The sequence below is a fragment of the Cervus elaphus genome, chromosome 18, assembly GCF_910594005.1.
Source record: "Cervus elaphus chromosome 18, mCerEla1.1, whole genome shotgun sequence".
Classification (NCBI taxonomy): Eukaryota; Metazoa; Chordata; class Mammalia; order Artiodactyla; family Cervidae; genus Cervus; species Cervus elaphus.
Genome location: NC_057832.1, coordinates 107,001,343 through 107,026,942, shown reverse-complemented (window position 1 = coordinate 107,026,942; position 25,600 = coordinate 107,001,343). Strand labels below are relative to the sequence as shown.

The following is a 25,600-nucleotide window of genomic DNA, read 5'->3' as shown; positions in this document are numbered from 1 at the left end:
TGACTCTTTCGTGACCCTGTTGACCATAGCCCACCAGGCTCCTCTGTCCATGGGATTTCTCAGGCAAGAATACTAGAATGGGTTGCCAGTTCCTTCTCCAGGGAATCTAACCTGCATCTCCTGCATCGGCAGGCAGATTCTCTGCCCCTGAGCCACCAGGGAAGCCCATCATAAAAGAAACTAGTGGTGAGGAAAAAAGTGAGGAGGCAAACTCTAAATCCTGGAGCTATTTGAGTGCCAGTAAAGCTGTAGTCTGCATTAAGAGAGTAGATGCTTTCTCCAGGATAAAGTGTATGTGGAGGAGAAATGAGTAGGCTGGGACAAAACTGCAAGTCTTTCAGGTGCAACTGGAGGAAAAGCAGTGAGCTTTCTTGTCTTCCTGTGTTGTCAGGTTAAGGAAGGTTATCTCTTCCTGGGATTCAACCTCTCTGTTTTAAAAATAACTGTGTATACTGCTGATTTCATGGTATTTCTTCTCTCCTGAGCTAAGTTCCATAAAACTTTTTATGCCCATTTCCAGCAATAATGGATGATGTGCCTGTCTCAGTGGAATAATTTAGTGACTCGCTCCGGTGAAAGGTGAAATACTGAGTGAGGATTGAAATACTCCATATGTCTTAAAATTCCGCAAACCTAGGCGTGTGGGAGACATTCCACACAGAAACTCAACATGACTAATCCTTAGAAAACAGTCTGAAATCGATCGTTCTTCCCCGCTGCCTGGACATACCGCAGAAGGCATCCCCCTGGGGCTCTCGTGGAGCCATCTGGAATTTTTCAGGTTTAATATTAGTTCTTTGCTTCTACAGAAAGGCAGCAAAAACCCTTCCTCCCGGGTCTTCCACCTGAGACATCTAGTGGTCCATCCATCCACATGGATTTTCCTTTATCCCTATAACTCTGTGAGAAATTAATTGTGAACCATCCAACACAGGCTTTTGCTTACTTCTCATCAGAAAACACCAGGAATGAAGATGTTTCCTTGTTACTAGCTCTTTTTTTATGTCCTGGGCAGCTTAAAAAAATTCTCCAGTTTCTTTTTTTCTTTTTAATTTTTATTTTGTGCTGGAGTGGTGTCGATTGATGATGTGTTAGTTTCAGGAGTGCAACAAAGTGATTGATATACATACACATAAGTCAGTTCTTTTTCAAATTCCTTTCCCATTTAGGTTGGTACAGAATATTGAGCAGAGTGCCCTGCGCTATACAGTAGGTCCTTGTTGGTTATGTTTTAAATATAGCTGTGTGTACATGTCAATCCTGTTGCTCCTTTGTTCAGGCCCCTCTGGTCCTTTATTGGATGGTAGGCATGTCTGGGTTGAGGGTGGAGCCTGGAGAGTGCTCACATTGTCACTAATTTGGAGTTTCAGATCACTCCCTGGATCCTTCCTTCCTAGCTGACCTAGGAGCTGACAGACTTGAAGGTAGTTTGAAGGTGATATGATTTTTGAGGAGTTCCAGAATGTGTCTGAGTCCAAACTCTAGTGTATGGTGCTGAAATTAATGCAGTTTAATACATTTTAATCAGGGATCCTCTGTGTTCTAAATAAGACATGGTCCTAGTTTCCAAGGAGCTCACAGCCTAGTGGAGCTTCCCTGGTGGCTCAGGGGTAAAGAATCTGCCTGCCAAGCAGGAGATGCAGATTCAATCCCTGGGTCGGGAAGAAGGGATCTCCTTCCTGGGGAAGGAAATTGCACCCCACTCCAGTATTCTTGCCTGGGAAATCCCATGGACAGAGGAGCCTGGTGGGCTGCAGTCACTGGGGTTGCAAATAGTTGGACACGACTTAGTGACTACACCACCACCGCCACACAGCTAAGTGAGAAGGCTGGGGTGTGAAAGTATGGAACAGGGGGACTTAGGGAGAGGACAGGCCAGCTCCACCTGGGGAGGCCCAGCGGCGTTTCTCAAGCAGATGCCACAGAGATGATTTAGTGTGGTGGAAGGGTCTCTCCTGTGTCTGCCTCCCAGATGCCAACTTTCTCTCCACCAGACCCTGGGACCCTCTGTAGCCTTCACATGCAAATGTCTACTTGAAGAGACCACTGAGGTTGAAATAATTTCACACTTTGCCACCCAGTGAAAGTTAAGGCTGTCTCACCATTGCTCCTGTGTCTGTATACTGTACTGTTTGTTTACATAATGGACAAAAGTATTTCTGATCAGTAGATAAAGTAAAATGGTATTGGGCATCCCAAAGTAGCTAAAATTGTCCTTCAACCACTATGTCCCAGTTGAATCATTCTTGCCTCAATGTTTGCATCCTGTCTCATAAACATTATATTGTTATTGTTGTTCAGTCACTAAGTTGTGTCTGAAGCTTTTCAGCTCCATGGACTGCAGCATGCCAGGCTTCCCTGTCTTTCACTGTCTCCCGGAGTTTGCTCAAACTCATGTCCATTGAGTCGGTGATGCCATCCAACCATCTCATCCTCTGTCACCCCTTTCTCCTCTTACCCTCAATATTTACCAGCATCAGAGTCTTTTCCAATGAGTTGGCTCTTCGTATCAGGTGGCCAAAGTATTGGAGCTTTGTCATCAACCTTGCAATGAGTATTTAGGGTTGATTTTCTTTGTGATTGACTTGTTTGATCTCCTTGCTGTCCAAAGGACTCTCCGGAGTCTTCTGCAGCACCACAGTTCGAAAGCACCACAGTTCTTCGATGCTTAGTCCAACTCTCACATCTGTACATGACTACTGGAAAAACCATAGCTTTGACTGTATAGACCTCTGTTGGCAAAGTGATGTTTCTGCTTTTTAATATGCTGTCTAGGTTTAGTTGTATTATGACTGCATGTAAATATTAGTTATTTAAGTTTGGTAGCTTTATTACCAAACTCACACATTAGCCTTTGGTCATCTCCCGGCTATGGGCTCGAGCAGGCCCGTCATTTAGGGGAGAGGACCCCTCCCTCCTGGTTTCTCACCTCTCGCTTCAAAGTTCCAACACCTCTGAAGACAGTATTATACGTCTGTTTCTCCCAAGTAAAGCATGAGTTGGTAGTCAAGTCAGTATCTTTCAAGCTTGACGGGAATTTATCCACAAGGTTGTGTCTGTATTGCCCCAAGTAACTCAATCAGTAGTCAGCTGAGAAAGAAAAGAAGGTTTTTAAAAGGAGTTGATGCGTTATCCATTGGTATCTTTTGGCATCTTTATTCTCTTTAATGTTACTTTATTTTTGTTTTTTGGCCATGCTCTGTGGCATGTGGGATCTTAGTTTCCTGACCAGAGTTGGTGCCCACACCCCCTGCATTGGAATCAAGGAGTCTTAATAACTGGATCACCAGGGAAGTCCCATCCATTGGTACCTTAACGTTGTAATTAGACCTGAGCTTCAAATGATAGGTAAAAGTCACCGCTTTGTAAAAGTTCTGTGGGACCCCAGTGGTTGCCCTCTTGTCTAATCCTGATTCTGACAGGTTTAGAAACATAAAGCCAACATATAAAGTGTCTATGTCATATCACTCAAACATTAAATTCCACGAAGAGTGGAAGCAAAAACCAGTGATAATTAGGGAACATCATTGCTTTTTACTTTGGTTTCATTTTTTATTGTCCAAGTAGATTTCTTTTTACTGATAGACACTTAATCTAGGGCTTATTTACATCCCTGGCATTTTCTCTGGAGAGCTGGCCTTGGGCACCAGTGACATCGCAAGGATTTTGTCCATCATCACATTTCTATGAGTTCTTTTTTTGTGTGTGATAAATCCAGACAGTTTGACTAAGTTTGTTTCAGTCTTACATCACCATGCTGACAGACTGTTTTTTTAGTTTTATTTATTTCTGTATGTTTGGCTGCTCTGGGTCTTCACTGATGCGCGTGGACTTTCTGTAGTCGCAGTTCATGGGCTTCCCATCGTGGTGGCTTCCTTTGTTGCAGGACACAGGCTCTGGGCATGCAGGCTTCAGTAGTTGCTCAGTTGCTCTGTGGCATGGGATCTCCCCAGATCAAGGATCAAACTCATGTCTACTGCATTACCAGGTGGATTCTTAACCACCACACCACCAGGGAGGTCCCACTAATAGACTCTTTTAGTAACATCTACTGCTTAACTAATCCAGGTAAGCTTTGGAAGTTACTCACTGGAATATACCATACAACCAATGCATTAATTATACCATCTACTGTGTTGAATTTCTGTTTAACTGAATTTTCGTGGTGTAATTTCTACAAGACTATTCTTGATCATTGTACTTAGAATTATCAGTATCACTTGCAAAAGATTTATCATGCTTATTGTCTCATTTTAGGTCACCAGTCTCTTCAGAAGATCACGGTAAGAATCTGTCTTACTTATACTAATTCAAAGGTGAAAGTTGAGCTGTGGCCCTTGCATTTCATTGTCAGCAGAATCATTTAAGAAAATGTCTTTAAGATGTTTGTCTTGTGTTTTTTTAAGTGCCAATTATGAAGTGCTTTTAAAAGCTTAATTCACCCTAGCTAAATTTGGTGTCTTGTACTATCTTCATATCTGTTACAAATTTTTGTTTGACAAATATGGCAAAGTTTAATGTATTCTGATTTCTGTCCCATCTCCGGATATAGTTAACCCTTGACCCATGCGGGGATTAGGAGCACCAATCCTCCACACAGTCAGAAATCTGTGTGTTACTTAGAGTTGGCCCTTCATATCTGTGATCTCTCCATTTTCTTGAATTCAACCAGCTGTGATTCCTGTAGTGCTCTAGTTTTTACTATTGAAAATAATTCCTCACACAAGTGGACCTGAGCAGGTCAAACTCATGTTGTTCAAGGGTCAACTGTACTTTTTGTGACTTTGGGCTAGTCGTGTAACTTCTCTGAGTCACAGATTTCACCTTTAAAATGGGGGTTGTAGTAGATATTTCCTAAAGTCCCTTCCAAATGGGACATTGAGATGTGTGGAGGATGTCATGAGTCTGATATGAGGCTGAGTGGTGGTTGTCTGAGTTGTTACACCGTTAAGATGAGTTATTTACATTTTAAGAGACAACTGTCTTATTCAAAGGAGAATATGTATAGTTTTGTCTCAGCTAGGCTTTGAAGTTGTGTGTGTATTCAATCAGTCAGTCAAAAATGTTTATTAAGTGTTTACAGTGGGTCAGTTATATGATCATGTTATAAAGGTATGCTGTACGGGGCTGTATGTAGGGACAAGATGATGCATGACACACAGCTTTCTCCCTCAAGGATGCTTTTGGGGATGGAGTTGGTGGAATGCCACTTACCTACTGCTATACAAAACAAAATGCAATTCATCTTATAAAAGAGGGATAAACCAGGACTGTAAGAGTACCATGGATGTTCTACTTCATGCTCTCCCTAATTCAGCTAAGGCACCATTGTTTATTTAGGCAATCAAGTTAAAAAATAAAAGACATGTTTTAAGTTTTCCTCTTCACCCTCTCTTTTCTACCTGGTCACTAAATTCTGCCAACCCTATTTTTTATACTACTTTTTTCTCTGTTTCCTTTTTTATTCCCATTCCTTTTGTGTAGGGTCTCTCCATGTCTTACTTGGACCTTTAAAACTGTCTTCTAACTAGTAGCCATTCCTCTAGAATTCCTTCTTTTATTTCACTTTTTAACTGCCTATCACCAAAACTGATAAGGGCAAAAATCTACTCCCATTGCCTGTGGGATGAAATCTTTTCAACAGACAATAGTTGTATTCTTCTTTCCAATACTGAACTTAAACATGAGCTAGAAAGTCCTAAATGATGGAATCTGTCTTCCTCTCCTGCTTATTGTTTCTTTGGGCATCTTTTCTCTTCTCTCTATGCTCTAGCCATGTGGTACTATGTATAATTTCTCAAACTCACCATATTTATCATGTTTCCCACTTTTATCCAGACTGTTCTGACCAAAGTCCGTCCTCCTTTTTGTCAAAGACAGTTTATATTTGTCAATCATCCATCCTCCATGAGAGCTTTCTGCCCTGCTTAACATTGCAATGCACATTTTTCTTTATGCTAGAATTTGACTGAAAAATTTGATGCTTGATTTACCTGTCTTCCCTGCTAGACTGTGGGTTCTTTGATAAAGATCCCAACAAATAGCAAACATTCAAAAGATGTTTATTAATTGAATATACTAATGAGAGAGGGGGAAGTTTTTAAGCAGACCTGTTCTGCCATATCATAACGTCTCTCCCTGTATTGGAATGAAGTTGTGTCATGTTTTATGAAAAATCATAGGACAGTTATGTTCAGGCCTATTAAGCCAAGTATCGACCTTAATGACTATTAAGTCAAGTATGACCTACTGTTGTATGCTATTTTGTCCATCAGTGTTGGTATGACTGGGTTTTTTTAATTGCATATTTAGGAGTCCTTGGATTTCAGGTTCATATGATAAACTAGAAACTTAGGTTCAATATTTACTTTTTGAACTAGGGTTTACTGTAATGAACTTTGTTTGCATTTGCCCTCTTTTCTGTATAAGAACTTATTCCCTATTCCAGAATAAAAGGGAGTGGGACTTTCAAATTCCATTTCTATAGTCCATAGTCCACTGGGAATTCTTAAGGATTATGAGCTCTCAGTGAGCACTGCCCATATCCTGGGGAGTCCTGAAAGGTGATGACTACTAGGAAGTCTTGTTCAGTATTAACAGCACTTCAGAATCTTATTTTGAAAATGGGTGATTGTGAGCAGTTAAAGAAACATTATCCAATCTTAGGGTTTTTCCATCCTCATGGTTTCAAAACATTTACTACATGTCATGCCTCTTAGTTTGATTCTGCAACTTCCAAAAGTGATTCAAATATGTAATATAAACTTACAATGATGATGTAACTAGTCTCATCTGATTTTCATCTTCTGGCCCATGTATCCATGAAAAAATACTCTTTTCCTTTATCACCAAGATTTTCTACTTGTACCTAAGATGTGTTTTCTTATGTTTTTAAGTGTTCATGTTTGCTGTGGTTTGCATAAAACATTAAAAATCATGTCATCAATCTGTGTTTGTGTATAATAATAACGCTGCAATATACTTGGAAGAGAAGTAAGAAATAGTAATTTTACTTTCTCAAAGTTATGGGTAGAAAAATCAAGGCACATCGGCAATCGGATCATGAAATCGGAATAGAAAACTCAATGCCTCTCGCTTTTCTATTTTGTTTGCTTTCCGCCAGTGATCTGGTCCCTCTCTCTGACTGGTCCCTTTGGGCATCCCCAAAACGGACTTTGATCTTGAGAAAATCTCATTTTTCCAGAGTCCAGTAGCCCTGACCTTCTCAATCCCCTCAGATTATTACTCTTTTACAGAAAATGTGCTTGGTTAGCGTGGCTTTGTCATTTTCCGTCTTAGTTTCAGTTTTCTCAGCCATAAAGTAAGGCTGTTCCTATCTACCTTGCCTGCCTTCCTCATGGGATTGTTATGAGTTCAGTTGTGAAATTGTCTGTGAAATCACTTTCCCATTTGCAAAAAGCAGCCCTGACATAATGCTGTTGTTGTCCGCAGTGGATGGGGAAATATGTGTTTACTATGATGTTTGCTCAGCGTTATGCCCTGCCTTTGACAAGTTAAAAGATGTGCTGGGAATGAGAAGGCGTGTGAGAAATGTTTCTTTCAACTTTATCATTAAATATTAAATTTCACTGGAAACTTTTTATGTCTAGGTGAGGAGGAGTAAAAAAAAATACACAATTTAGCTTGCAGTGACAAAGTAAAAGGACAGTTTCTGATTAGATGTGGGGTCAGTAGATTTGAGGAATTGATATCAAGTATAAATGAAGTGTAGAATGTTTCTAATTGCATCAGAATATCAGAGTTATTAAGAATAAAGGCTGAAATCTATTGAGTGCTTCTTAGGCAGAAACACTCTGCTAAAGTGTTTCAGCCACGTCACTTCATTTCATCTGTAACAAATCACAGGACACAGTAAATGTGTTCTCAGTTTTTCGGGGAGGAAACTCAAGAGCACTTACATAACTTGCTGCCGATCACACAGCTAGTTAGTGGTAGTGTTAATTTTCAAACCTAGTCTAAACACTCAGCGCTTGTTCATTTGCTCACCATGTCCCCAGAGAACAAAAGAAATGAGTGTCACCATTCAGGTGAATTGATAGAATTATGGAAAGAAAAACATTTCCCTCTAGCAAGAGTTTATTTACTACCGTGTGAGTAATTTCTTTTTAATGACAAACCAAAACAGACCAAAAATAACAACTTCTCCCTCCTGCTGGGAATGATTTGTCCCTGTAGAAAAAGTAAATACCAATGTCACATTCTCTCATAATTAGTTAACTGAGTGAAGCTGAAGCTTCAGGGAAGCCCGCCATGCTGAGTCCCAGGGGGAACATTACATTTGAATGCTACAGCTGGAAGCCGAGTCCTACTCTTTGTCAGAAGATAAGCTTGGCCATGATGGATTGCCCTGTCCTCCGAGTTTCCACTGCATTTAGTGCCTATCACTTCATCATTTAAATTGCCCCTGGAGCCACCTCCGGTGCCCAGGCTGCCTCCGCTGCTCTGGGCTCTCAGATTTTGCCCTGTCGTCTTAACCTCTTGCCCTTCAGGCTACTCAGATCACCTCTGTGCTGCTGCTATCCACACCCAGGCAGCAACAGGGGGTCAGCTTCCAACCAGTGTCTGTTCACTTACAAAGTTAAAGGCATTCATGGACTCTCTTGAGCGGCAGTGCCAAGCAATCTTGATTCCCCCAGCATGTCTGAAGCAGGCGTCCCTCTCCTATCCTACCCGCTAGACCTGTTGTTGGTAAAAATGGTCCTCACACGACATGGTCCTTCTGCTGTTGCAACAGTAACACCGTGAACAAGAATGGGAGGAGGGGTTATCCGGAAATAAAAATTGTAACATCCACAGTCACTAGGGTAAGTGCCGGAGGATGAGCCACTGACGTGCTTGAGGCAGTTTTACTTTGCAGCGGGTCGGGCAGGGAAACAGTGTAGAGTGACCCAGAGCTCAATACATTGGGGGCTGTCTCTGGCGCAAATACCGTAGGTTTGTTTTTCTCTCTAGTATAAATATATCCATGTACATAGATTTTGCTGAAATAGAAATACTCATAAAAATATGTAAGATTTATTGGTTTGGTTTAAATTGCAGCCAAGGGGCTCAGTACCCAGCCCCCAGCCTAAGCAGTAAATTATTTGTAGTGATCTGGAAGCTTTGTGTTTGCCTTTATTATTACATTCTCTTCCCTCTCCTATGGGATAACTACTGTTCTGTTTTTTTGTTAAGAACTTCCTTGTTATCTATCACTTTATTACACATATGAATATTCCACATACAAATATATGTGTATATGTATATTATATATGTATTCCACATATATGTTTGTGTGTGTATCTATATATAGTTTTGCTTATTTTGAACTTTTATAAATTGAATTCTTTTGCAAACTCTTCTATGATTTGTATCTTTTGTTTCACGATAGTGTTTCTCTGATTCATCCTGTTGATGAGCAGCTATCATGTTGATGTATAGTTCTGTTGTATGAATATAGAACAGTTTACATGTCCAGATTTTGATTAATGTTTAGGTGAACTCTAGGGTGTTTTTATTTGGTTTTGTTCTTTTATAAACAATATTGTTATGAACATTCTTTCTTATAACTCCTCCTGGTGTCCATTTGCAAGAATGTCTCTGCGGTTTAAACATAGGGATGGCATAGGTTTGTTGTTACTCCGTCACTAAGTCATGTCTGACTCTTTGTGACCACATGGACTGCAGCACACTAGGTTCCTCTGTCCTCCATTATCTCTCACATTTCATTAAAATTCATGCACATTGAGTTGGTGATACGATCTAACCATCTCATCCTCTGCAACCCCCATTCTCCTCCTGCCTTCAATCTTTCCCAGCAAAAAGGTCTTTTCCAATGAGTCGGCTCTTTGCAACAGGTGGCCAAAGTGTTGGAGCTTCAGTTTCAGCATCAGTCCTTCCAATGAATATTCAGGACTGATTTCCTTTAGGATGGACTGATTTGATCTCCTTGCAGTCCAAGGGACTCTCAAGAGTCTTCTCCAACACCACAGTTCAAAAGCATCAGTCCTTCGACGCATAGCCTTCTTTATTTTCCAACTCTCACATCCGTACATGACTACTGGAAAAACCATAGCTTTGACTAGATGGACCTTTGTCAGCACAGTGATATCTCTGCTTTCTAATACACTGTCTAGTTTTGTCATAACTTTCCTTTCAAGGAACAAGCATCTTGTAATTTCATGGCTACAGTCACCATCACAGTGATTTTGGAGCCCAACAAGATAAAATCTGTCACTGCTTCTGCTTTTTTCCTTCTGTTTGCCATGAAGTTATGAGACATGAAGTGATGAGCCATGATCTTAGTTTTTGAATGTTGAGTTTCCAGCTAGTTTTTTCACATGTTTTAAAAGGTCTAACTTCGATGGAAATCTTGATTATATAGGAGTTACCTTAAATTTGTTCTTCATCCACGGTGTCTTGATACACATGGACTTTTGCTTCTTTGTATAAATTTTAGAATCAAGTTACCAAGTTTTGTGTTGCAGTTCTCATGGCAATTGCATGAATCTATAAATCTATAAGAGGATTGATATTTTTATGATAATGAGTCTTTCCATCTCAAACCACGTCTCTACATTTAATTTTTTAAGACTAGTTAACCTTTTAAAGTGCCTGTCAACAGAGTTTTATAATTTGTTTCATGAAAGTTTTGATCATATTTTGTTAAATATATTCCTAAGTACTTAACATTTTTAGTGATATTTTATATTTTTAAAATCATATTTTCAAGTGATTATTGTTGGCATACTAAAAGGAAATTGCCTTAGAATCTTGTTTCAAAATCTCAACTCAAGATTCCTGCTAATATTTATACTCATAAACTTTATCTGAAGGGACCTTTTGTAAGGAAAAAATTCTATAGGCAATATTATCTGCAAGTACTCAGAATTTTATTTAATATTTTTTTGGAGAAGACTCTTGAGAGTCCCTTGGACTGCAAGGAGATCCAACCAGTTCATCCTAAAGGAGATCAGTCCTGGGTGTTCATTGGAAGGACTGATGCTGAAGCTGAAACTCCAGTACTTTGGCCACCTGATGTAAAGAGCTGACTCATTTCAAAAGACCCTGATGCTGGGAAAGATTGAGGGCAAAAGGAGAAGGAGACGACAGAGGATGAGATGGTTGGATGGCATCACCGACTCAATGGACATGGGTTTGGGTGGACTCCAGGAGTTGGTGATGGACAGGGAGGCCTGGCGTGCTACAGTTCATGGGGTTGCAAAGAGTAGGACACGACTGAGAGACTGAACTGAACTGAACTAAGAATTTTGTCTCATCCTTTCCAACCATTATGCTCTGTATGTGTTTTTCTCACTCCTTCTGTGCTGATTAGAACCCTTGGTACAGTATCAAGTAGATGGAGAGGTGGTCAGCATCATTGCCTTGTTCCTGATCTCCAGGTCAATGCCGTCCACAAGTCACCCCACTTGTGAAGGTCACTGAGGTGGTCGTGGTGCTGCCGGTGTGGTTGCTTTGTGGATAGACTTTTAAGGATTTCGCCCTTCATTCAAATTTGTTAAATTCAACAAATACTGAATTTTATTGATTTTTTCAACTTTTGAGATGATAATATGCTTTTTCTCATTTAGTCTTTTACTGTGGTACACTTCATCAATTGATTTTATAATTGAAAACCTATTATGTGCATGAGATGAACTCAAATTTGTTATTATGTATATCTCCTTTGTATATTGCTGGGTTCAGCTTACTAATATTCTATTTAGAATTTTTACATCCATGTTCATCAGTGTGATTGGTCTTTGATTTTTTTTTTTTATTGTATGGTATTCCGAGCTTCATAAAACGATTTGGAAACTGTCCCCTCATTTCCTAATATCTGGAAGACTTTGTGTAACACTTGAGCTATCTATTTCTGTTATATCTTGAAACATCCTCTTAGCAAAATTGTCTGGGGTTGGGAATTGTCCCTTTGTGGGAATAAATTTCAATGACAGATTTCTATTGTTTAATGTTTACAGAAATAGATTTTGTTTCTTATTAAATCGATATTGATAACTATTTTTAAGGAGTTCATCCATTTTATTAAAGTTATTTTTCATTTTGGCACAAATTTTTAAATACTATCTTATTATCTGTGTCATTTCTATGAGATCTGAGGTTCAACTACCTTTTCATTTTTAATATTGTTTGTGCCTGCTTCTTGTGTGTGTCTGTGTCCCCCACCTCTGTCTCTCTCACACCAGAGGCTTAGAGATCTGTTTATGTTACTGGCTTTTTAAGAAACTAGTTTTTACCTTTATTGGTCCTTTGTCATTATATATTTGTCTTCTGTTTCATTAGTTTCTTATGTTTACAATTTATAAACATAATTTATAAACATTATAATTTATAATTCCTCTAATCATTTGTCTTATTTTTATTCTTTTTCTACTTTTTCACCCCCTAACACAGACATTTAAGTACAAACACTACCTGAATGCCTTCTCTTACTTATGTAGCTCCTTCTGGAATTCCATTTAGATGCATGTTAGACATTTTTATGCTATCCTATGTGTCTCTTACCCTCCTTTCCCTATTTTGTTATCTCTTTGTTTCTCTGGAATGCATCCCAAATAAGTTCTTCAGAGTTATCTTCGTGTTCATTTTTCTAATTTGTATTCATGTTCACTTTAGATTATTCTAGGTGAGGTGCTCATTTCCTTGGCCCTTTATGCATAAGAGTTCTTTAACTCCTTCTGCAAGCTTTTCCAGTTGCCAGAGAAAACTACCAGACTCGATTAATATCAATTAAATTCTCCATTCCTGCGTTTGTATGTAGGAATGCTTGTTTGGTTCTTGTTTAGAATGCATAGGAAACACAGAGATATTAATTCAAAGAGCATCTTATTCAGATGATGTCAGTAGATTCATAAAAAGGTTTTCTTTGTTTTTGTGTTTAATTCCATACAATACCAAGTTTCTTGCTAAGTCCTTTGTAGTCTTTATTTTTTGTTCATTTGCACACCTTTTTCTCTTTGGGGGCACAGCTTTTTGGGGGGATCTACATGGGCAGGTTCCAGGTAGGAAAAGCTTCTGACAGTTTCTGTGGCTGTGCCCACCTTGGCCCACTGTACTGTTCCGTGAACACTTGGCTGTTTTGAGGCTTCCTGTTCGCAGGTCCATCGGCTGCCCCATTGCTTCCCTGCACAGATGTTGATAGAATGCAGGTCACTTGACTTGTCAATGTCTTCTCTCCAGCCACTCATAATTTTGAGGTTTGTAAGGATATCTAGTTACTTTGTCTTAAATTTCACCATGTGTTTTTGGTTCTTCTAGTTTCTCTGTATATGTGGAGATTTGGGAATATTCAAAAGTCTGCTGCAAGTATTATAGGCATCTTTCCACATTTCCTGATTTTTTTTTCAATCCAGCATTTTGGCTTAAAATGTTAAGAAAGTATCTCATTCCTCCTGTTATCTGAAAGAGAAACCTGTATTCATTTTTATTCAAGTAATAGTTCCATACCTTAAGAGTTGTGTTTTTTAAAATATGTTATCTTCTGAAATTAAAAAGAGTAATTGATTTTTGAGAAACTGAGGTTAGAGGGATTAATGGTTTCGGTCCTTATGTTTTAGCAAAAATAATTTCAACTATTCTTTCAAATTACTTGGCATAATATGGTTATAACTAGAAAATAAGTTAGTAGTTACTAAAAATTAATAAGTTCTAGGCAGTGGCTTAAGGTAGGGCTCCCCAACCTCTGGGATATAATGCCTGATGATCTGAGGTGGAACTGATATAATAATAATAGAATTAAAGTGCACAATAAATGTAGTGCACTTGAATCATCCCAAAACCACCCCCTTCCCATCTATGGAAAAATTGTCTTCTGAAACCAGACTCTGGTGCCAAAGTGGTTGGGGACCACTGGTTTAAGAGACTTTCTGTTGAGGTTTAGAGACATTAAATAACTATAAGATCACACCAAACTATTATATACTGAACCAACTGCTCTAAATGTTTTAGTATGTTTAATTTTCAGTACAATCATACCCATATTCCCATTTACTGATGAGGAAAGTAAGGCACGAACCTATTGGATGACTTGTCCAAGGTCACATGTGTAGGTGGTAAGGCTTAGAACTAGGATTCAAACTCAGATACTCTACATCCAGATCGCACATTTAGCCCATCTATACGATCTCTCAATAGCATAGCTAAGTTTTGAGGTAGTATAATAGGAAATCTTGATTCTTTTGGCTGAAAAGAGACCTCAAAATTATTGGGTTGGAGCTGATCATTAACAAAGAGGTTTTATTTTTTTCTTCTCATATCAGTGAGCAGTTCCCTTAACAGAGTAGAACAATTTAAAGCTATATTCTTGTCCACTTATTTCAGCTCCACACTTCCACAATCAAAGAAACAGGTATCTAATTTCCTGTCAGTAGCACTCACTCTTTAAAGAGGTAGAATTCTTGAAAAGTAGCTATTTCCTTAAGGAAATATCACATATAAAGACAGTTATTGGGTCGGCCAAAAAGTTCATTCAGGTTTTTTTTTTAATAACATCTTACCAGAAAACCTGAACAAACTTTTTGAACAACCCAGTATTTTATGACTAGAACAGAGTGGATTAAGAAAGTTAGATATTTTTCCCTTTTATTTTCTACAAGCTATTTATTAGTCAAATGTAATGAGTAAACGTAACCAGTGATACAGATGGAAACATCTGCTGATCTTTAGCTGCCTTACTGGGAAGAATTTTTGTCATTGGCCAGTATGCAGTATACCGCTTTGCAGTGACCTTGGGCTAGCTAATAGTGGTTAGAGTGTTTTGTTTTTGCTCTGTGTGTGTGTGTGTATGTGTGTGTGTTTGCCCCAATTCTCTTTGTGATATGGAAGCCTCTATTGGCTTTTTATTTAGATTCAAACTTTTTAGCGTTCACTGGTGAGGTTCTTCCTCACCCTGGTTTTGCTTCTGTTGCCTTAATGAATTACTTCTACTCCCTGCCTGTGACCCATCTCCAGATCCCATCTCCCTCGTACTCACACGTCCGTGAGGCTTCTGTGCCCTCCTACCATCTCTCTGGCAGACCACCTTCCTTGTCCTTCATTCCAGTCCCTCCTCTGTGCTCATTAATTCGGTGTTTTGGAACCACCTCCGTTGATTCTAAGGACAAACAATGATGAATTTTTCTGACAACTCAAATGCCCATGATTCTCCTTCCCTATTCACTGACTGTTTTTTTTCTTTTTTTGAGTGGATTCCAGTTTCTCTCCCCACGGGCAGTGCTGCCCTTCCTATTTAACTCTGCACTCGATGAATAGAGACGTTGCCCCATTCAGTGGTGTGCCCTGGCACAGAGTTGATTCTGTCTATACAAGTCTCACTGTTACATTTGCTGCAGTATGCGATGTTGGCAAACAGACCCTTCAGTACACATCTTTGAGTTACATTGTAGCCTCATTAACATTGTTGCCTCTTGGAGAAGATAGGTTAGTGCTGGTCCTTTTCCAAAGAATTTCATTGCTACTCTGCTGAAAAGATGGCCTTTAATGGTGGTCTCACTGGGTGCTCCCCAGAGGCTCTGTGAGAGGAAAGGATCAGAAATGGCAGCACGCTTTTCCTTGGCTTGTCTTCTTTCACATTTCCTAGGAAAACAGACAATCACTGCTGATTAAAAACAAAACAAAGCAGAACCAGCAAACAAAACAAAACAAACCCTTACCCTGGGCTTTCTGAAATCAGGTTATATTACTTTACTTCTTCCCTGACCCTGCTGGTCTCTCTCATTCCCCCTTATTAAATACGACTATTGACTGTAACTCTATAATCCTTTGAGCCTTCTGGGTTCTTTGGAAGACTTTGCTGGTGATCATTATCTAATTATCTCTTGAAGACTAATTATAGATGTCTGTGTGTGTTGAGTGGGGAGCATTCTTTACTAAGATTTATGTACAACTTCACTTTAGATTGCCTTTGGCCTCAGAGAATATTTAAATTAAAGGCTTTAAAAACGTTGCAAAATGAGAAAGTAACAGAAAAAAGGAGAGAGCTAGGAAGGGAGGAAGGCTAACCTCCTGGTTTGCTTTTAAGTGGTTGGGTGGGGAGAGATCATCAAACACGGCTGTGTCATGGATCTTCTGGCAACAAGGGAAGCTTTCATAGGTCTCACTCCTACAGATACATCCCCTGTTCTACAGGTAAGTGTTTAAAAAGAAAGTGAGAAATGCCTGGCTGGGTCCCTGTGTAGTCTTATATGAGAGCAGAGATGAAGAAGTGAATTGTGCTTGCTTTTTGAACTAAAGTTCAAACTGTTTCTTTAAGCTTTTTACTCTATACAATGATTTTATCTGGTTTATAGTGGTACCTATTTAACCGAGGGGGTAGCAGGTACATTGGCAGCTATGACAGTATTAATAATAGTATGGTCCTTATATAAGGATCATAGTTATTGTCACACTATTTGTCTGTGTTCTACTTGACTAGAAACCCTAAAAGCCAATGAAAACTTTTCATCCAATCTGCTCTGTGTGTGTATGCATGCTCAGTCACTTCAGTCTTGTCCACCTCTTTCCAACCCCATGGAGTGTAGCCTGCCGGCCCCTCTGTCCTTGGGATTCTCCAGGCAAGAACACTGGAGTGGGTTGCCATTTACTTCTCCAGGGGATCTTCTCGACCCAGGGGTCAAACATGGGTCTCCTGCATTGCAGGCAGATTCTTTACTGCTGAGCCACTGGAGAGCCCCCAATTTACTCTAGCTAAAGCTTATTTTCTATTTTGATGGCTTTCTCTTGCAGAGAATTGAGTTAGTGCTGTTGGTGACTGGTATCCTTAAATCATGATCTTAGACTAAGCCTCTCATCACGAGTACCAGTTGCAAAATACTAGAATGCATTGTCCTTTCTTTCAGTTGGCTCCTGGAAGTTAGTTCTGTATGTGTTACTTCAACCTGTATGTTCCAGAATCTAGAAACAATTTTCCAGTGTGTATTTCTGTCTGCCCACAATGCCCATTATAGTTTCTTAGGCCAGTGCTCTCCTGCATAGAGCTAGGAAAATCGTCATCAGTCCAGCTCTTCTTTAGCAAAATAACGAAGTCAACTGAATGCTTCCTCTCTTGGCCAGTGTAGATCAGCCTGTTTTTCTGGGTCCATTTTGGGTGCTCTGAATTTTAGGGGATGACTTTCTTAGCTTCATGCATCATCCCTTCTTCCAGTCATCACAACTCCGCACAATACCTGTGAGAGGTTAATCACCTCTGCATTTCCTTTCACCAGCTCTGCAGCTGTATTTTCTGCACCTTCACTCATCAGAGCCAGAAAAGTATGGGGCATGGAGACAACTAAGCCTGCATCCCTCATGGCTGACAAGGGAAATGGTGGGAAGACAGGACCTGGTTTCATCACCATAGTGCCATCTGACAGTCTGTACAGCCAAATAAGGGGAGAAAAGGCTTCCTTGTCAGCCTGGCTCTATTACACGCTAGCTGTGTGCCCTTGAGCAGATGTCAGCCTCAGCCAGCCTCACTTTCTTCATCCTTCAGATGAGGTTGTTAGTCATAATACTACATATCACTGTCAACTTCCCATGAGGATCAAATTAGATAATGTAGGGAAAGCATTTAGCTCTATGCCTAGTGCATAGTGTGCTTGCAAGTATTAACAAAAGAAAGGGGCACAGCAAGAGAGTGAAAATGCAACAGAGAACAAGAGAAACTATCAATGTCAAATAACCAAAATGAGTAAACCTGCTGGATCCTATTTGCATAGGCTTATGACTTTATTTAAGCCTGCTTTATAAATTTATTGGAACTAAACAACTCCTTTAGGAAGCCCAACAGACAGAGAAAGACTGTATCTTTCTGGGCAGTGGTCACGCAAGCATGATGGTGGTGTCAGGCAGAGACCACGAGCCTTGGTCTTAGCCTGAGAAGGTCCAGGCATCACCCTTCACAGGTTGGGTGACCCTGGGCAGAGCACTGCTCTCATGCCTTGGACTCTTCATTGAGCTGGCCAAGCTGGCTGACACCTGAGACCACTTCTGTTCTATAGATTCAGACTTCTGAGCTAGGAAAGGATATTGGACAATGAAGCACATGAGGCAAAACCAATAATGTCATCTTCCATTTTGGAAAGGTATCTTGGAGACTCGTATGCCCTTAGTGTGTGGATTCCTGCAACTGAGTGCCAGTCTGTTACTTCTGCCTGGGTGACAAACAGCTCTGCTATTTCCATACCTCACCATGCACCCATCTTCCGAAAAGACAGGAACTTTGAAAGTGCATAAAGGCTGCAGGCAGCTTTCACACTGTAGCTTTTTTTTTTTTTTTTATCAAGGTAGCAACATAACATTACTATTTAATTATGCAGCTTCCAGCTTCTCTCCTGACAAAGCAAAGCCTCATTGCTTATTGAAAAGGGAGCTTGTAATCAGCCAGAATCCACTCAGTTGTGCTTAGCCTGGTGACATTCCCATCCCCTCTTTCCACTCCAGGAAGTGAAGGCAATTTTTTCAGCCACTGCGGAAAAATCAGAGTGCTGTTTTATAAGGTAACAAAAATGTCATTTCAGCCATACTGTGTCAGCAGCAGTTTGCTCTGTTTGTCTGACCAGGTGTCTCTTTGGTCCTTGTATCTTCCTCAACTAACCCTGAGGGCTTCTTGTTTTCAGAAAGCATGACCCATTCACAGACATTCTTCTGGTATTGATTTCCCAGTGACCTTTCCTTTTTTTCCTCTTGTCTATATTTAAGCTCTTTTTATCTTCAAGGAAAAGAATGATGGTCATGGCCAAGGTTATATTTGGAAAATGGAATTGCTGAGTGATTTTCATTGACATTTTTTTAAAAAAGTCTTTGACCTCACATTGCTCTCTGCGTGTTGGAAGTGCCTTCTATTTATGACTCATTTCTCCCTGCCCCCATTTTAGCTCTCATTTTTTTTTTTCTTGGCCTTGCTGCATGGCATGTGGGTTCTTATTTCCCAACTAGGGATCGAACCCACACCCCTTGCACTGAAAGTGTGGCATCTTAACCACTGGACTGCCAGGGAGGTCCCTCAGCTTTCCTTCTTTATCAAGTGAAACTGTTTACGCTTTGCCCTCCATGCCTCTATGCCAGTGTGTCTTCTCTGTATAAAACTTTCCTCCCATCATTTTTTGCCAATGCAAATCTTCCCTTTTGAAATGATTTCTAACAAATTCCCTAGGAAATTGTTCCGTATATCATGCTACTTTAGCAAGCAGGGCTCCCTGGGTCTGTACATGTCACTCTATAGTTACTCTTACTTTCTGTCTTTAGAATACATGAATCCCTAAGAAGGATGAAGGTTTAATTTTTATTTCCTTTCTTAGAAGCTGAACAGTAAAATCTGCTCTTTAATAAAGATCATTGAAGTTCAACTCATATACTAAAGCCTATTCTATTTTGTATCTTACCCATAGAGCAAGCATTAGAACTAACCAAGAACTTTATTATTCTTGCCTCTAAGGTGTGATCTTGCTTCATCAACTTAGCATAGTACTTAAGTGAAAGTTAAAGCTTATTTTTCATTCCTCTGAAATAAAATGTTTGATTTTTCTATGCTTCCAATTCACAGCTGTCCACGTACGCATATCAGCATATGACAGATATGTGTCCATGTGTGCTTAGTCATGTCTGACTCTTTATGACTCCATGAACTGTAGTTCACAGTCCCCTCTGTCCATGGGACTTTCCAGGCAAGAATACTGGAGTGAGTTGCCACTTTCAGGGGATCTGGGAGATCTTCCCAAGCCAGGGATCGAACCCATGTCTCCTGTGGCTCCTGCATTGCAAGCGGATTCTTTACTGTAATGGTACACTTCTGTTAGACGTGCATTTCGCTGCTCTGTGTTCCTGAAAGTGACTTTTGCTGTGTCAACTCCTCCTTGGCTTTATTTTGTTCCAGAGAGGGGTGTTTGCACTAAACCCAGTCTTCCTCTCAGTCACAAAGGTCTTCATCTGACAGAGTGGTCAGCATGCTGCTAGACAATGATAAGGAACTCAACGGACATACCGGTGACTGGACGGCCTGTAGACCTCTCATCTGTTTGAGCTCAAGAGCACAATCATTTGTTCTTGGATCCTGGCCTTAAACGCCACTTCCATACAGTCTTGATGTTTGGTTAAAACCAATAGCCATCCGTCACTTTCAAGCCCTGTCAGATCTGCTTGCGGCTATCGCTGAATGATATATGAGCGCACTTTTCCAACCTAAGTTCCTTCTAGAGGTCCTGAAGGACACTGCTAAAATACATCACCTGAGTTTAAGGAGACCCATCACAGGAGGAAGGCAGCCTGACATTGAGGGGAAGAATGAAGCCCAAGCCCCAGTGCTGTCACCCAAGATCCTCGGGGAAAGTCATCAGGACTGTGGCCAGCAGCCCTTCTTCTCTTGGGCACCTTCCTCTCATCTGTGAGGCTAACAGGGACCTTATTTCTTAGTTCTCCTATTTCTCCGGCCCTCTCAGGATGGTGCTTCATCATCCAAATGCCCAGAAGGAAAAATAGCAACAAAGTTTGTCAATCTAAATTAAGTTCTCTCAGCATTCTAGGGATGAAGGACTTTTGGAGAATACTAGAACTTCCTTTTTAATCTCTGACATTCCTAAAGCAGTTTGCCATGCACTAAGTATTTTAATATGTATGACTTTATCCACACGATAAGGAGAAAGAGTGTTGTTGTGTACTACAATTATTTAGGGTTCATGAATTCAGTGAGCTGTAATCAGATTAAAACCCTTGACTAATAGGAAAAATCCTCACTGTGGATGGAGGCTTAATATTTATTGAACAAAAATAGTTGAGAGTATTCTATAATCTTGATGCTAAAGATGAATTTATATTTTTCTAGTTTGATGGGAATAATTGGATATTACCTTTGAAGAGGGCGTAAAAAAAAGTGTGTTGACCCACTTCATACAAAAATTACATTAATCTGTCATCACTAGAGAAAACATTAATTTTGAGCATACAGACTGTCAAGAAGGAATTTTCAAGAACTTCTCTGGCCCCTGGTAACTGTCAGTGCCTATTTTCACAGTTGGTGGAAAGTAATATATTGTGACTCTGAAAGAGTATGAACCCAGTTGGCCCTTTAACCTGTGAACTTTTCTCTAACCCAGTACCCAAAGCAAATTAATTAATGTGTGACATTTGTTTTAACAAGGAACTAAGCCCTGGAGGAGGGCATGGCAGCCCACTCCAGTATTCTTGCCTGGAGAATCCCATGGACAGAGGAGCCTGACAGGCTACAGTTCACGGGGTCACAAAGAATCAGACACAATTGAGTAACTAACACAAGGCTTACAACCAGTGTTGTAGAAAGTGACATGTGTTGCTGCTTAGTGTAAAGCTCTGATTTGACCCATATATAAACATTTCTGGTTTATTGAGATACTTATAATGCTATTTCACTGCATCTGGTAAGCACCATGATATACCTTAAAAAGATATGGAAATATTTTCAACTCCAAAATCAACTGCCATGTGTAGCAGGGGCAGTAAAGTAGGCTTTGTTCTATTCCTCAGAACATCTCCCTTGACCCAGAGTTTGAAGAGTGTTGAAATGATAGCCAGGCGAATCACCAGACCAAGTGGCTAGTAAGTGTTACATATGTTTTCTGTACTAGAGAGTTTTCATTAAGAGGTGGCATATGGATAAAGCAAAGAGGGGAAAAAAACTAAAAACACCATCTCTGTGCTTGTGGCTTAATTGCAGAGATGGGGCTTAAACACGAAAAACAATGGGAAAACAGTTTCACAACAAGAGATAAACAAATGGGATGTTTGGGAGAGACATCTGGTTCCTTCAGGTTTATGGTCCATTCCAGTGATCTGTAAGAGAAACGGAACTGACTAAACAGAGCACATCCTGGTCCTCTGGCAGCATGGTGCACATTCTCTGCCAGAAGGGAACTCTGGATGGGTGGGGGCTGTTTGTTTTTTCTGCAAACAGGAGACTTCTTCCATGCTAATAACAGCTTCAGAAAGACTGCTGCAACAGATGGAAAGAACCCATATATAGTCATGCATTCGGTTAGCAGGGACCAATTGAGGATTAACTCTGTCATTAGAGAGACACAAAACCTATTTATGTCTCCATCTATGGTTGCACATGCTAAAAGGAATTTGGCACAGGCGCTATGTGAGTCTTAGACCACTGTAGCATTGAATGGCCTTTACATTAACCACTGATGGGTTCATCCCAACGAAGATGAGGTGATAACAGAATATGTGAGATGTGTGCTCTGTACCCCACATGCTCTATTTCAGCAGTGGAGGAGACACCAGTAGGCAGAATATGAGGAATATAAGACTCAAGATCTATGAGTGTTTGCCTGACTGGAGAAGAGAAAGAGGAGGGGCAATCTTCTCTCACATTTGATGATTAAAGAGAGTATACCTTGTGTGGTGGTGGTTGTACAGTCGCTCAGTCGTGTCCAACTCTTTGCAACCCCATGGACTGCAGCACACCAGGCTTCCCTGTCCATCACTGTCACCAGGAATTTGCTCAAACTCATGTCCATTGAGTCAGTAATGCCATCCAATCATCTCATCTTCTGTCTCCCTCATTTCCTCCGGCCCTTAACCTTTCCCAGCATCAGAGTCTTTTCCAGTGAGTTGGCTCTTTGCATCAGGTACCCAGAGTATTGGAGCTTCAGCATTAGTCCTTCTAATGAATATTCAGGGTTGATTTCCTCTAGGACTACTTGGTTTGATCTCCTTGCTTTCGCCTTAGGGACTCTCAAGAGTCTTCTCCAGCATCACAGTTTGAAAGCATCAGTTCTTTGGCACTCTGCCTTCCTTATGGTCCAACTCTCACATCCATACATGACTACTGGAAAAGCCATCAGTTCAATACAATCGCTCAGTTGTGTCCAGCTCTTTGCAACCCCATGGACTGCAGCACACCAGGCTTCCATGTCCATCACCAACTCCCAGAGTTTACTCAAACTCATATCCATTGAGTCAGTGATGCCATTCAACCATCTTATCCTCTGTCATCCCCTTCTCCTCATGCCTTCAATCTTTCTCAGCATCAGGGTGTTTTCCGAGGAAGCTCCTTTGCATCAGGTGGCCAAAGTATGGGAGTTTCAGATTCAGTATCGGTCCTTCCAATGAATATTCAGGGCCAATTTCCTTTAGGATGGACTGGTCGGATCTCCTTGCAGTCCAAGGGACTCTCAAGAGTCTTCTCCAACACCACAGTTCAAAAGCATCAATTCTTCACTGCTCAGCTTTCTTTATAGTCCAACTCTCACATCCATATGTGACTAGTGGGAAAACCATACCCTTGACTAGATGGAACTTTGTTGACAAAGTAATGTCTCAGCTTTTTAATATGCTGTCTAGATTGGTCCTAACTTTCCTTCCAACGAGTAAGTGTATTTTAATTTCATGGCTGCAGTCACCATCTGCAGTGATTTTGGAGCCCCCCAAAATAAAGTCTGCCACTGTTTCCACTGTTTCCCCAATTATTTGCCATGAAGTGATGGGACCGGATGCCATGATCTTAGTTTTCTGATGCTGAGTTTTAAGCCAACTTTTTTACTTTCCTCTTTCAATCTCATCAAAAGACTCTTTAGTTCTTCTCTTTCTGCCCTAAGTGTGGTGTCGTTTGCGTATCTGAGGCTATTGATATTTCTCCCGGCAGTCTTGATTTCAGCTTATGCTTCATCCAGTCCAGCATTTCTCATCATGTACTCTACATATAAGTTAAATAAGCAGGGTGACAATATACAGCCTTGATGTACTCCTTTTCCTATTTGGAGCCAGTCTGTTGTTCCATGTCCAGTTCTAACTGTTGCTTCCTGACCTGCATATAGATTTCTCAGGAGGCAGGTCAGGTGGTCTGGTATTCCCATCTCTTTCAGAACCTTCCACAGTTTATTGTGATCCACACAGTCAAAGGCTTTGGTATAGTCAATAAAGCAGAAATAGATGTTTTCCTGGAACTCTTGCTTTTTCAATGATCCAGTGAATGTTGGCAATTTCGTCTCTGGTTTCTCTGCCTTTTCTAAAACCAACTTGAACATCTGGAAGTTCATGGTTCACGTATTGTTGAAGCCTGGCTTGGAGAATTTTGAGCATTATTTTACTAATGTGTGAGATGAGTGCAATTGTGCGGTAGTTTGAGTATTCTTTGGCATTGCCTTTCTTTGGGACTGAAATGAAAACTGACCTTTTCCAGTCCTGTGGCCACTGCTGAGCTTTCCAAATTTGCTGACATATTGAGTGCAGCACTTTCATGGCCTTCATCTCTTAGGATTTGAAATAGCTCAACCGGAATTCCATCACCTTCGCTAGTTTTGTTCGTAGTGATGCTTCCTAAGGCCCACTTGACTTCACATTCCAGGATGTCTGGCTCTGGGTGATTGATCACACCATCGTGATTATCTGGGTCTTGAAGATCTTTTTTGTACAGTTCTTCTGTGTATTCTATTAGATCCGTATCATTTCTGTCCTTTATTGAGCCCATCTTTGCATGAAATGTTCCCTTGGTATCTCTGATTTTCTTGAAGAGATCTCTAGTCTTTCCCATTCTATTGTTTTCCTCTATTTCTTGCATTGATCACTGAAGAAGGCTTTCTTATCTCACCTCACTATTCTTTGGAACTCTGCATTCAAATGGGTATATCTTTCCTTTTCTCCTTTGCTTTTGGCTTCTCTTTTCACAGCTATTTTTAAGGCCTCCTCAGACAGCCATTTTGCTTCTCTGCATTTCTTTTTCTTGGGGATGGTCTTGATCCCTGTCTCCTGTATGGTGTCACAAACCTTCCATAGTTCATCAGGCACTCTATCAGATCTAGTCACTTACATCTATTTCTCACTTCCACTGTATAATCATAAGGAATTTGATTTAGGTCATACCTGAATGGTCTAATGGTTTTCCCTACTTTCTTCAATTTAAGCCTGAATTTGGCAATAAGGAATTCATGATCTGAGCCACAGTCAGCTCTGTTCAACTTCAGCTTCTTAAGCATTACTGATCAGGGCATAGACTTGGATTACTGTGATATTGAATGGTTTGCCTTGGAAACAAATAGAGATCATTCTGTCATTTTTGAGATTTCATCTAAATACTGCATTTCAGACTCTTTTGTTGACTATGGTGGCTACTCCATTTCTTCTAAGGGATTCTTGGCCGTGGTAGTAGATATAATGGTCATCTGAGTTAAATTCACCCATTCCAGTCCCTTTTAGTTCACTGATTCCTAGAATGTCGACATTCATTCTTGCTGTCTCCTGTTTGACCACTTCCAATTTGCCTTGATTCATGGACCTGACATTCCAGGTTCCTATGCAATATTGCTCTTTACAGCATCGGACCTTGCTTCTATCACCAGTCACATCCACAACTGGGTATTGTTTTTGCTTTAGCTCCATCCCTTCGTTCTTTTGGGAGTTATTTCTTCACTGATATCCAGTAGCATATTGGGCACCTACTGACCTGGGGAGTTCATCTTTCAGTGCCCTATCTTTTTGCCTTTCCACACTGTTCATGGGGTTCTCAAGGCAAGAATACAAAGTGGTTTGCCATTCCCTTCTCCCGTGGACCACATTTTGTCAGAACTCTCCACCATGACCTGTCTGTCTTGGGTGGCCCTACATGGCATGGCTCATAGTTTCATTGAGT

The 25,600-nt window shown here is 40.4% G+C and overlaps 1 protein-coding gene across 12 annotated transcripts in view; it reads left to right on the top strand.

Moving 5' to 3' along the window:
* The window catches only part of DGKI (diacylglycerol kinase iota), a 489,355-nt gene that overhangs the window by 420,065 nt on the left and 43,690 nt on the right, over window positions 1-25,600 (top strand). For all 12 annotated transcript variants that reach the window (XR_006334812.1, XM_043871570.1, XM_043871568.1 and 9 more), the window contains one exon: window positions 4,258-4,283. Coding sequence is in view for 11 of the 12 variants with exons in the window: in XM_043871570.1 (XP_043727505.1) it covers window positions 4,258-4,283 (26 nt within the window). In the remaining variant the exon portion in view is untranslated. The remainder of the gene's footprint in view (window positions 1-4,257; window positions 4,284-25,600) is intronic.